A 12,799-nucleotide genomic window follows, 5' to 3' on the forward strand; every position below is an offset into this window, starting at 1 on the left:
CTGATTCCTTGCTGCTGCAAAACTACCAACATACCAGACCAATCTAAAACTTATATTCTTCTCTCGTTGGTAATTCTTATAGCACCAAATTCTCAATTCCTCATCTATCTACTCCACAAAGTATCCAATTCATATCTCTCCCCAATTTTATATAATTATATGGTCATTGCTATTCCTACTAATTTCAGTACTAATGTTATCTTTCTGTAGCTCTCGAAAGATAAAGAGAGACATTTTAGATGTCTAATTCTATACATTCTGGTGATACTACAAAGTGAGTCTTTTTGACCCAATTTATCTCCAGAAAATGGAACTTCAAACAATGAGAACTGCTTGATCATCTAACCAGACAGAGCCATCGAAACATAACAAAACAAAACTGTGGTCTAAAGCCTTGCATGGGGCAGAAAGAAGAAAAAGCAAACAAAAGCTCCAAGAAACTTTGATGTTCATTCTCCAGATAAGTATAAAAAACACTCAACTGCATAGAAAATTGTGAGTAGTCCTTTCTCCAACAATGGTGTCATTACATTAACCAATCAAAACCATGAAGATAACAGGAGCTGAACATCTAAACAACAAAGAGACTCCCAAATCAACATAGGTTTTCCACTGTATAGTCATACTGCTGATTCCTCATATAGAATTTCCATTACATAAAGCATAAAAACACCACCAAAAAGGGGATACTGCTCAAACGAACGTAAAGGAGGATCCTAAGAAGAACATTACTAAGCACACCGCACCTAGCAATTAAGGTAGACTACATGTAACAGACTTACAAAAAGAATTCAAATAAGACACGCTCATATGCTACAAAGCATGAATTAGGACTATGAAAACTTTTTTTTTAACTATACTTGAAACATGATTAATTTAGCAAAGCATAAGAGAAATATAAAAACCTTGATGTGAAACAAAGAAAGTACCTAGAAACAGAGCGAGCAGGGGAAAAAGACCTTGAGCGCGAGACAGACGCGGAGCGACGAGAGTATTTACCCCTAGGAGACACACTGCCGAATGACTGTTAGTAAACATGCTAAATTTTCTGAAGGTGATGGAAAAGACAGTCAGAAACTAAACCTTCTGCTCTGGCTGCTATAGCTCCGTCGAGGACTCCTGCTTCTTGAGTAACTTCTGCCTCTTGAATAATATGGACTTGGGCTCCTGGAATAGCTACGTCTCTTATCATACTCCTCCACCTAAAGAGTAGATAACTGAGTTAAATTAATGCATAAACACAACATTGGATCCAGGATTTCTACTACTGACAGAGAACAGACCCTAATATACGCTCGAGAGAACTGATTGCGAAAGAGAGAGTCATCAAGTTTCCTTATCTGCAAAAGAAACAAACAAAAAAAGAGATAAATGAGGAGACTGACAAAGGAGCAAGGAATTAATTAAACCAGAAAACCTTTATTATTCCAGAGGAGAAGAAGAACCAAGATATGATATTACAGATTAAAACAAGTCACTTAAAGCTTTTATTAGCCTACCGCATATTTCATATCCTCATAGTTGGTATAGTCCACAATCCCCCTCAAGCCTGCAAAAATAGCAGTAGCTAACATCAACCGCTTCTATTGCAATGCTTACACATCATTGAAATTTTAACTCAGACTAGAAAGAATGGAGGACAAAAAGAGTAGGCATACTTTCTTTAATTGTCACGAGCCTTACATGAAAGTGATGCACGGATATCTAGTGCATTAAGATAAAATAGACTGCACACTAAGCGACCCATTATATATGGTGCCTAATCAGAGAAGTGTTAGCTAACTGATCTTTATAGTGCTTCCTCCCCAACTAAAAACTTTTATTTAAACTGAGCTAAAGAAATTAGAAGCCAAAGAATATCTTCTTAATGCCTTTAGATGTTCTTGAGGAGTTTCAATTGGTAAATGATTTTCTTCACTAAATTTATCTTTGAGCAAAATGAAATATCAGGTTAGACAGCGTACAGGTCTTGTAAGTGATCATATATGCATGCGATGGTTTTTCTAATCCTTTCGGTTCAAGTAATTGGCAATAATGTAGGCTTTATTCTGAATTTATCTGACCCTTGCTGTCTTTGGAAGTTTAAGAAAATAAAGGAACTACTGGAACAGTAAACAAGAATATTTTTTATATTTAGTGAAATTAGCTTGACTATATTCTAGAAAAAATTTGAACACTTTGGGGTATTTAATTCTGTTTCCCCTCAGACTACTTTCCAAAAATCTCCCAATGCGATTGATTGCGGACATCAGTGATATTAAGATGATCATTGAATCTCGATTATGGTATGAGTTTGGCTTTCGGAAAGCAAATTATGTTTTTGGATTTTTTCTGAAGATCTTATTCTGAAACATAGTTGTGTTAAAAAATTATTTACGTCCTAAAACATCATAAACACTTTCAAACAATAGAAAATTAATACATTGAAGCTGAATAAACAATGAAAATACCCAGACTAAACATCTTGATTTGCTTCTAAATATTTCTTTAAACTGATCAATTGGAAAAAAAAAAAAGGAACAATGGAGCTATAACGGAAGTATTGAGATGTGAAGGGCCTTGATTTTGTTGAAAATCAACCATTATCCTGTTTGGTTTCAAAACTAAACATATCTGGTTTCAAAGTCAGATAAATAATAAGCATTCATTTAGATTTTGATGTAACACCTGTTTCCCTAAACACTGAATAAGATAAATTGTTTAATATATTTGTTTAACGATATTTCCAGAAGTATTTGCCCTATCACGAGTGACATTCTACCAATACCATGCTATTCGGGTCTTTCTTTGTAAGATACAAGCACCAGTGATCAAGAAGGAACCTGATTGTCTCACGTGTTAATTTGTTATGTTAAATACCTGTTTAGACACCCTTTCAGCAAAAATATGTAAAATACTAGTATGACTTAGAAACCAATGTACATTCCCCTCCTGGGAAGATATGTCCATTAATGAAAATCATTAAGAATTGAACAAATGCAACTATAAAAACTGCCTCAATAACCTAACTAACCGTCACGGTCTCGAAAAACTTGAGAGAAACAGACATCTCCTGCTCGACGCATGTGATCCTAGCAAGACCAAGTAAAAGAAACCACACTGATCAAAATATCTTGCAAGTTCCTGAAATCTTTACTGATCATAACAAGATAACTGTAACACATGCTAACCTTCAAGTCTTGCCATGAAGCAGAAGATGGTAGTCCAGAGATCAGAACTGCAAAGTTTTTATTTTAGCATGAAATCATAACTATATGAAATAGCTTAATGTCGAGGAGGCAAGGAATTATGATAACACAACTAAAATCAGGCTAACCGCGATGGTCTGAGTGCCTAGAAACTCCGCCACGACTCCCACTACTATAACTGCTGTGGCGATCATATGATGATGATCCTTGCCCACCGTGAGCAAGTTCAACCTACAGAAATCATAATAAACAACAACAATGGTGAACATAATCTGACTTCCAAAATACCACACATCACCAAAAAGACAGGGAGGGGAGGAGACAACTAACTCGTAATCGATGTCCATCAAAGTCATAGCCATCGCGTCCATGGATGGCATCATCAGCATCACGAGAATCTTCAAACTGGAACGTACAAAAGAATGACAACAATGAGATCTATCGAACATGATGTAGCATGAGGAAACATATGCAGAAAATTGAGCTATCCGCCAATACAATAAGGGAATAACTAACATCTCAATGATTCAATTCCTAACAAAGAACTCACCTCTACAAATGCATAACCAGGTGGTCTAGGAGGAACTTTCAAATCAATTTCCACGATATGCCCATACTGCAGGAAATTCATGCAGAAAATTCAAAAGATTAGAAACTTGGCATAGGTAACAAAAAAAAAAAGAGGGGAGAATTGGCAAAAAAACTGGTCCAAACACCAAAATGGTTAGCCAACACGTAATAAAAAAAACCATAAATTTTAATGATCTTTAGTCAACCATCTTAGAAATGAACAAAAAAGGAATTATGTAATTGACAAATATAGCAACAGAAAGAATCTATAATAATAAATTAAAAAATAAGCCATCTTTTCTCAGAAAAAAATTCATGTATATTGTAAAGCTACCAGTTGTTCCATTAGGTAAAAGAGCATGATCCCAAAAGTGCCAAATTAGATGACTTTCAGGGGCTTTTAGAAAGCTGAAAGAAAAAAAAAAAAAAAAAACTAAAAGACTAAATGGGTGCTGTGACAGTAATGGGAAACTCAACGGGGAGGTTCAAATCATTTAAGAACAAGAGATTAAGCTAAAAGAAGGAAAAGGCAAGTATTTTCACACACTAGCAAACCAAAGAGAGATGACTACTCTCTTTTTTAGAACGTGAAGTTAGACTAAACACCTCTTATCACTTTAACAGTTTGATATGAAAGGCAAGAGACCTGAGAAGACCAAGAAAGATAGACAATGCACAAGGTCTCCTAATCTACTTAGGCACAACTTACACATATGCCACCAGATATAAAACATATTACAAGAATGAATCCTTGCATTTAACCCCCCAAATTTCCCTCTGTGTTAAACAAATTTATTCCTCTTCCAATCCACCCAAGAGTGCAAGTTCTCATGGAATGCTGGCACCCTTCTAGATGACAAGAAGTAAGCCAACATAAAAGGAGAAACAAATTGTAGGTAAATGTATAACTTAGTTATAACATATCAAATTGCAGAAAATATGTCCTTCCAGGGAACTAGTAACTTATCTAGCTAACCTTGTAAAACAAATCTTCTACTTCTCTCTCACGAATATCACCAGGAAGATTGCCCACATAGATAGTCCGACTTAAACGACCCATTATGCCTGAAACCATTAACCAAAAGAATGCAGCTTGTTCAAACATTGGAAGTGGTTATAAGTGAACAATTGGAATGCAACGAAGAATTTTTGTTAATTCTTTTGGTGGTGGGGGAATGGGGTGGAATTAATCAGAGTTGACTGACGCTCATCAGTGAAAGGCCATAACGAATGGCCAACTAAAGAAGGGCAAAACAAAGTAAAGTAACATTGCAAAAATACGCAAGACGATATGGAACTATTACAGTATCTTTTTCTTCAAAGAAGAGCTTCTACATAAAGAATAATGTTACAACTACCAAAATTACATAATGCTCTTCAAAGCATCGTAAAATTACAGAACGAAGTTATATGACAAGCAACAGAGTAGCAAATATCATAAATGATCAATCTAAAACTAATCTAAAAGATTATGCTTGTCAGCAATAGTAATCAAAGCAAACACCAGATATATGAAGAGAAAATATCAAAAGGCGTTCTTTTTCTTTTCACTGTGTTTAGTATGACGAAAGTCATTTCTGGTGTTATCGTGTCATATGAAGTGCTTGCTCCACAAACATGTAATGCTTGCTCCACCATGAAGGGTGGACGTTTGGTCTTGCACTCCTTCTTGGCTGCTATATATATGAGCAGCAAATGTTGAAGAAAGATACTCAACTCAACATACAATTCGCTCAACAAATTGGCTATACATTGCATTCCTTCCTCTCAGAACTTCCATACGTTTTTCTGAGTATATACTCCTTCGTTCTGCATTGTTTTTAACTTCAAACAAAGCAACTGTAAGTGTGATTTGCTACCGAACTTTGTGTTCGCCGAAACACTGGGGTTTGAAGTACCGCTACACCAGTGTGTTATTCGTTCTATCCTGGGAGGAAATAATCCATTACCTTGGGTACTAGGAGGGGATTAAATTCCTTAAGGAAACACTGTGAATTCAGTGGGCTCGAATTTATTATTATTGTTTCATTACGTTAACTTATATTTTGCAGAATTAATATTTACAAATACAGCAATATTGACCGGGAATAACAATCTTAAGGAATTTAATATTTATTTCTGTACTTGTGTTATTCTTATTATTCTGCAAACTAAAACCTTTGTGGTTTGTGTACTCCCGTTTTGGAGAGTTAAGCCTTCGTGGCGTTTTGTTGGATATTAAAATCTACGTGATTTTTACTCCAGTTTGAAAACGTGTATTAAACGTTTGTTTGTGTCATTCTTTTACAGAAAAGATGATGACTGAAAACGAAAACCAAGCTGTTCCGATGGCGACTGCCAACGCAACGACAAGCCGAACACCGGCGTTGGCACCGGCAGAAAAACCCGGAAAATTTTCCGGGATTGATTTCAAATGCTGGCAGCAGAAGATGTTCTTCTACTTAACTACGTTATGTCTACAGAAGTTCATCAAGGAAGATGTTCCTGATCTGCCGGATAAAACTCCAGATAATGAACGCTTTCTCGTGATTGAAGCGTGGAAGCATTCTGATTTTTTATGCAAGAATTATATTCTTAGCGGACTGGATGATAATCTGTATAATGTATACAGTAGCATGAAGACATCCAAAGAATTGTGGAATGCGCTTGAAAAGAAATATAAGACTGAAGATGCCGGGATGAAGAAATTCGTTGCCGCAAAATTTCTGGACTACAAAATGATAGATAGCAAGTCTGTTATTACTCAAGTCCAGGAATTGCAAGTGATTATTCATGATCTACTTGCTGAAGGTCTTGTAATCAACGAAGCATTCCAAGTAGCAGCAATGATTGAGAAGTTGCCTCCGTTGTGGAAGGACTTCAAAAATTATTTGAAACACAAACGAAAGGAAATGTCCCTTGAAGATCTCATTGTTCGGTTGAGAATCGAAGAGGACAATAAAGCTGCTGAAAGGAGAGGCCGTGGAAATTCAACAATAATGGGAGCAAATATTGTTGAAGCTAACAAAAAGAGGAAGAAGGCTTCTGGTCCGAAATACAACCCAAGCAAGAAGCGGTTCAATGGAAACTGCTACAACTGTGGGAAAACCGGACACAAATCTACGGAGTGTCGTGCTCCGAAGAAAGACAAGAAAAGGGGTCAAGCAAACATGGTAGTAAACCATGATGATGTTGATAACTTGTGTGCCATGCTCTCTGAATGTAACTTGGTGGGAAATCCTAAACTGTGGTGGTTTGATTCAGGAGCCACTCGCCATGTTTGTGCAGTTAGAGAGGCTTTTGCTACCTATGCTCTTGCTGAACCCGGAGAGACAGTTTATATGGGAAATGCTTCAACAGCAAAAGTTGAAGGATATGGGAAGGTATTTCTAAAAATGACTTCTGGCAAGGTCATGACTTTGAACAATGTCCTTCATGTTCCCGAAATGAGAAAGAATTTAGTCTCTACTGGACTTCTTGTTAAGCACGGTTTTAAGTGCATTTTTGTATCCAACAAGGTTGTAATTAGTAAGAATGAAATATTTGTGGGAAAAGGTTACCTCACCGAGGGCCTTTTCAACCTAAATGTAATGGTTGTTGAAAATAATAATAATATTTCAGCTTCTTCTTACTTACTTGAGTCAAATGATTTATGGCATGTACGTTTGGGTCATGTCAATTATAAAACCTTGCGGAAAATGATTAACTTGGAAGTACTGCCCAAGTTTGAATGCGAAAAATCAAAATGTCAAATATGTGTGGAATCTAAGTATGTTAAACATCCTTATAAGTCAGTTGAAAGGAATTCAAATCCTTTAGACTTAATTCACACAGATATTTGTGACATGAAGTCAATACCATCTCGCGGTGGAAAGAAGTATTTCATAACTTTTATTGACGATGGTACTCGATATTGCTATGTTTACTTACTGAATAGTAAAGATGAAGCAATAGACGCATTCAGGCAATACAAAAATGAAGTTGAAACGCAACTTAACAAGAAAGTAAAAATGATAAGAAGTGATAGGGGTGGCGAATATGAATCTCCTTTTGAAGAAATATGTTTAGAATATGGAATTATTCATCAAACAACAGCCCCTTACACGCCCCAATCTAATGGGATTGCGGAAAGAAAGAATCGCACATTAAAGGAGATGATGAATGCGTTGTTGATAAGTTCTGGTTTGCCACAGAACTTGTGGGGGAAGCCATTCTTACGGCTAATCGAATATTAAATCGAGTGCCCCATAGCAAAACACAATCCATTCCTTATGAACAATGGAAAGGAAGGAAGCCCAACTTGAATTATTTTAAAGTGTGGGGGTGTTTGGCAAAAGTGCAAGTTCCTAAACCCAAAAGGGTAAAGATAGGACCGAAAACCGTTGATTGTGTTTTCATAGGATATGCGACAAATAGTAAAGCATATCGATTTCTGGTTCATAAATCAGAAAATCCCGACATTCATAATAATACGGTTATAGAATCAGATAATGCTGAGTTTTTTGAAAATATATATCCGTATAAAAAGGAATGTGAGTCGTTTGGTGAAGGATCTAAACGACCTCGGGAAGAAACAAAAGAAAGTACATGTAATCAGGAGAATCCAAGACGTAGTAAACGTCAAAGAACGTCTACTTCATTTGGACCAGATTTTGTGACTTTCTTATTGGAGAATGAGCCTCAAACATTTAAAGAAGCTATGACTTCTTCGGAATCATTGTTTTGGAAAGAGGCAGTCAATAGTGAAATAGAATCCATATTGAACAACCATACATGGGAATTGGTTGATCTTCCTCCTGGAAATAAACCTTTGGGTTCTAAATGGATTTTTAAGAGAAAAATCAAAGATGATGGCACTATTGATAAATTCAAGGCAAGGCTCGTAGTCAAAGGGTATAGACAACGAGAAGGTCTAGACTACTTTGATACATACTCTCCAGTTACAAGAATTACGTCCATACGGATGTTAGTAGCATTAGCTGCAGTGTATGGTCTTGAAATTCATCAAATGGATGTTAAGACGGCCTTCTTAAATGGAGAGTTGGAGGAAGAAATTTACATGGAACAACCTGAAGGGTTTGTGGTTCCAGGTAAAGAAAAGAAGGTATGTAGACTTGTTAAGTCTCTTTACGGACTAAAACAAGCACCCAAACAATGGCATGCGAAATTTGACCAAACAATGTTGTCAAATGGTTTTAAGATAAATGAATGTGATAAATGCGTGTACATTAAAAATGTTCCAAATCACATAGTCATTGTTTGCCTATATGTGGATGATATGTTGATAATGAGTAATGACATTGCCAGCATAAATGCTACTAAGCGTATGCTCAATAGCAAGTTTGATATGAAAGACTTGGGAGTTGCTGATTTAATTCTGGGAATTAAGATCAATAAGACTCCTCAAGGTCTGGCATTGTCACAATCTCATTATATTAAGACAGTACTTGAAAAATTCAAGCACTTGGGCTTTAAAGTTGCAAAGACTCCAATTGACGTGAATCTTGCATTAGCAAAGAACAAAGGCCAAAGCATATCACAATCGGATTATGCTCGTGTATTGGGATGCTTAATGTATATCATGAATTGTACACGACCAGACATAGCTTGTGCTATAAGTAAACTGAGTCGATATACGAGCAATCCAGGCCAATCTCATTGGATGGCAATGAAACGAGTTTTGGGATATTTAGAACATACCCAGAACTTTGAATTGCACTACAGTAATTTCCATGCGGTGATTGAGGGATACTGTGATGCAAATTGGATCACCGGTTCAACTGATTCTAAGTCCACGAGTGGATATGTATTCACTATTGGTGGAGGAGCGGTATCTTGGAAGTCGTCCAAACAAACATGTATTGCCCGCTCTACAATGGAGGCTGAATTCATAGCCTTAGATAAAGCCGGTGAAGAAGCTGAATGGCTCCGGAATTTCTTGGAAGACATTCCATTTTGGCCCAAACCGTTGGCACCAATATGCATACATTGTGATAGTCAAGCGGCAATTGGAAGGGCTGGGAGCGTCATGTATAACGGTAAATCTCGTCATATACGACGAAGACATAAAACCGTTAGGCAATTACTCTCTAGAGGAATTATCACAATTGACTATGTAAAGTCAAGTGATAATGTGTCGGATCCACTTACAAAAGGCCTAACTAGAGAGGTAGTTGAGAAATCATCAAGGGGAATGGGGCTATGGCCGAGAACAAGTCATTGTGGCGGTAACTCTACCTAGAAGACTGGAGATCCCAAGATCTAGGTTCAAAGAGATCAAACAAAGTCATTAATGACGGTTCAACATTGTCAAATAAAATTTTAGTCCATTCTCGTGATGAGACAATGTTCAGTACCAAGGATAAAGCATTAAGGCTTTTTAATGATTTCTAAATTTGATACGGGGTATATCAAATAGTGTATCTACAGGATGACACGTTTAGGAATCACCTATTTAAGTGTGAAGTGTGAGCCGCTTCAAGGAGAACTCTGTAAGGCCAGTTCTCTACGCACTTATGAAACCAGGCGGTGTTCATGGCTGAAACGAACACAACAATGAGAACCAAAGACGGTTAAGGGTTGATTGTGTGACTTATGGTTGTCTAGGTATACACCAAAGATCGACGGTTCAAAGATATCAAATCTACCGATTGACCGAGTATATCCGACATAAGTTTACTACGGAAAGTTCAAAGGGAAACCTACTTATCCAGATGCAATTAATCCTTGCTTGTAAATCACACAGTTTTTCATGCATACTTCCGTGATATAGCCATTCCCCATTCATGTGGGGGATTGTTGAGGTTTTATTTTAAGATGTAATATTCTTAAAATGAGGGTGAATGGGAAATGGAGGGAAAATGAAATTTTGAGTAAAATTTTAAGTTTCCCCCTCTTAACAATGAGACATTGTCCCATATTGGAAGTGGAAGACATTTTTGGTGGGTATATATATAATTGCTCTTCTTGTAGCTCTTAAAGAGTTAAGAAGAAAGCAAGCCTCGCGCCGTCGTCGTCGTCGCTCGCTCGGCTCGGCTTCGGCTACGGCTACGGCTTCGGCTTCGGCTTCGGATTCGGATTCGGATTCGGATTCGGATTCGGATTCGGATTCGGATTCGGATTTGGATTTGGTCAAATGATCGATTGATTGATTAATTTTTTGGACCAAATTTATTTGTTAATAGTAAATATTAACGTAAGATTATCCGTATTTGTAAACGGATATTTTCCAATCCGTGTATTGATAATTTGGCAGCCGGATAATGGTCTTCCCACCATGAAGTGCTTGCTCCACAAACATGAAGTGCTTGCTCCACAAACATGTAATGCTTGCTCCACCATGAAGGGTGGACGTTTGGTCTTGCACTCCTTCTTGGCTGCTATATATATGAGCAGCAAATGTTGAAGAAAGATACTCAACTCAACATACAATTCGCTCAACAAATTGGCTATACATTGCATTCCTTCCTCTCAGAACTTCCATACGTTTTTCTGAGTATATACTCCTTCGTTCTGCATTGTTTTTAACTTCAAACAAAGCAACTGTAAGTGTGATTTGCTACCGAACTTTGTGTTCGCCGAAACACTGGGGTTTGAAGTACCGCTACACCAGTGTGTTATTCGTTCTATCCTGGGAGGAAATAATCCATTACCTTGGGTACTAGGAGGGGATTAAATTCCTTAAGGAAACACTGTGAATTCAGTGGGCTCGAATTTATTATTATTGTTTCATTACGTTAACTTATATTTTGCAGAATTAATATTTACAAATACAGCAATATTGACCGGGAATAACAATCTTAAGGAATTTAATATTTATTTCTGTACTTGTGTTATTCTTATTATTCTGCAAACTAAAACCTTTGTGGTTTGTGTACTCCCGTTTTGGAGAGTTAAGCCTTCGTGGCGTTTTGTTGGATATTAAAATCTACGTGATTTTTACTCCAGTTTGAAAACGTGTATTAAACGTTTGTTTGTGTCATTCTTTTACAGAAAAGATGATGACTGAAAACGAAAACCAAGCTGTTCCGATGGCGACTGCCAACGCAACGACAAGCCGAACACCGGCGTTGGCACCGGCAGAAAAACCCGGAAAATTTTCCGGGATTGATTTCAAACGCTGGCAGCAGAAGATGTTCTTCTACTTAACTACGTTATGTCTACAGAAGTTCATCAAGGAAGATGTTCCTGATCTGCCGGATAAAACTCCAGATAATGAACGCTTTCTCGTGATTGAAGCGTGGAAGCATTCTGATTTTTTATGCAAGAATTATATTCTTAGCGGACTGGATGATAATCTGTATAATGTATACAGTAGCATGAAGACATCCAAAGAATTGTGGAATGCGCTTGAAAAGAAATATAAGACTGAAGATGCCGGGATGAAGAAATTCGTTGCCGCAAAATTTCTGGACTACAAAATGATAGATAGCAAGTCTGTTATTACTCAAGTCCAGGAATTGCAAGTGATTATTCATGATCTACTTGCTGAAGGTCTTGTAATCAACGAAGCATTCCAAGTAGCAGCAATGATTGAGAAGTTGCCTCCGTTGTGGAAGGACTTCAAAAATTATTTGAAACACAAACGAAAGGAAATGTCCCTTGAAGATCTCATTGTTCGGTTGAGAATCGAAGAGGACAATAAAGCTGCTGAAAGGAGAGGCCGTGGAAATTCAACAATAATGGGAGCAAATATTGTTGAAGCTAACAAAAAGAGGAAGAAGGCTTCTGGTCCGAAATACAACCCAAGCAAGAAGCGGTTCAATGGAAACTGCTACAACTGTGGGAAAACCGGACACAAATCTACGGAGTGTCGTGCTCCGAAGAAAGACAAGAAAAGGGGTCAAGCAAACATGGTAGTAAACCATGATGATGTTGATAACTTGTGTGCCATGCTCTCTGAATGTAACTTGGTGGGAAATCCTAAACTGTGGTGGTTTGATTCAGGAGCCACTCGCCATGTTTGTGCAGTTAGAGAGGCTTTTGCTACCTATGCTCTTGCTGAACCCGGAGAGACAGTTTATATGGGAAATGCTTCAACAGCAAAAGTTGAAGGATATGGG

The 12,799-nt window shown here is 37.4% G+C and overlaps 1 protein-coding gene across 7 annotated transcripts in view; it reads right to left on the minus strand.

The window, feature by feature from the left end:
* LOC107761364 (serine/arginine-rich splicing factor SR30-like) overlaps positions 1 to 12,799 on the minus strand; it is a 65,479-nt gene that overhangs the window by 2,390 nt on the left and 50,290 nt on the right. For 5 of the 7 annotated variants that reach the window (XR_012702938.1, XR_012702937.1, XR_012702936.1 and 2 more), the window contains exons 2-11: positions 4,735 to 4,823; positions 3,739 to 3,804; positions 3,519 to 3,593; positions 3,317 to 3,419; positions 3,171 to 3,217; positions 3,014 to 3,071; positions 1,500 to 1,549; positions 1,284 to 1,340; positions 1,084 to 1,202; positions 930 to 1,013 (exon numbers count right to left, since the gene is read on the minus strand). Coding sequence is in view for 2 of the 7 variants with exons in the window: in XM_075238521.1 (XP_075094622.1) it covers positions 930 to 1,013; positions 1,084 to 1,202; positions 1,284 to 1,340; positions 1,500 to 1,549; positions 3,014 to 3,071; positions 3,171 to 3,217; positions 3,317 to 3,419; positions 3,519 to 3,593; positions 3,739 to 3,804; positions 4,735 to 4,823 (748 nt within the window). In the remaining 5 variants the exon portion in view is untranslated. The remainder of the gene's footprint in view (positions 1 to 929; positions 1,014 to 1,083; positions 1,203 to 1,283; positions 1,341 to 1,499; positions 1,550 to 3,013; positions 3,072 to 3,170; positions 3,218 to 3,316; positions 3,420 to 3,518; positions 3,594 to 3,738; positions 3,805 to 4,734; positions 4,824 to 12,799) is intronic. The other 2 variants (XR_012702939.1, XM_075238522.1) reach the window with 1 other exon arrangement.

The sequence above is a fragment of the Nicotiana tabacum genome, chromosome 19 (assembly GCF_000715075.1).
Source record: "Nicotiana tabacum cultivar K326 chromosome 19, ASM71507v2, whole genome shotgun sequence".
NCBI classification, from domain to species: Eukaryota; Viridiplantae; Streptophyta; class Magnoliopsida; order Solanales; family Solanaceae; genus Nicotiana; species Nicotiana tabacum.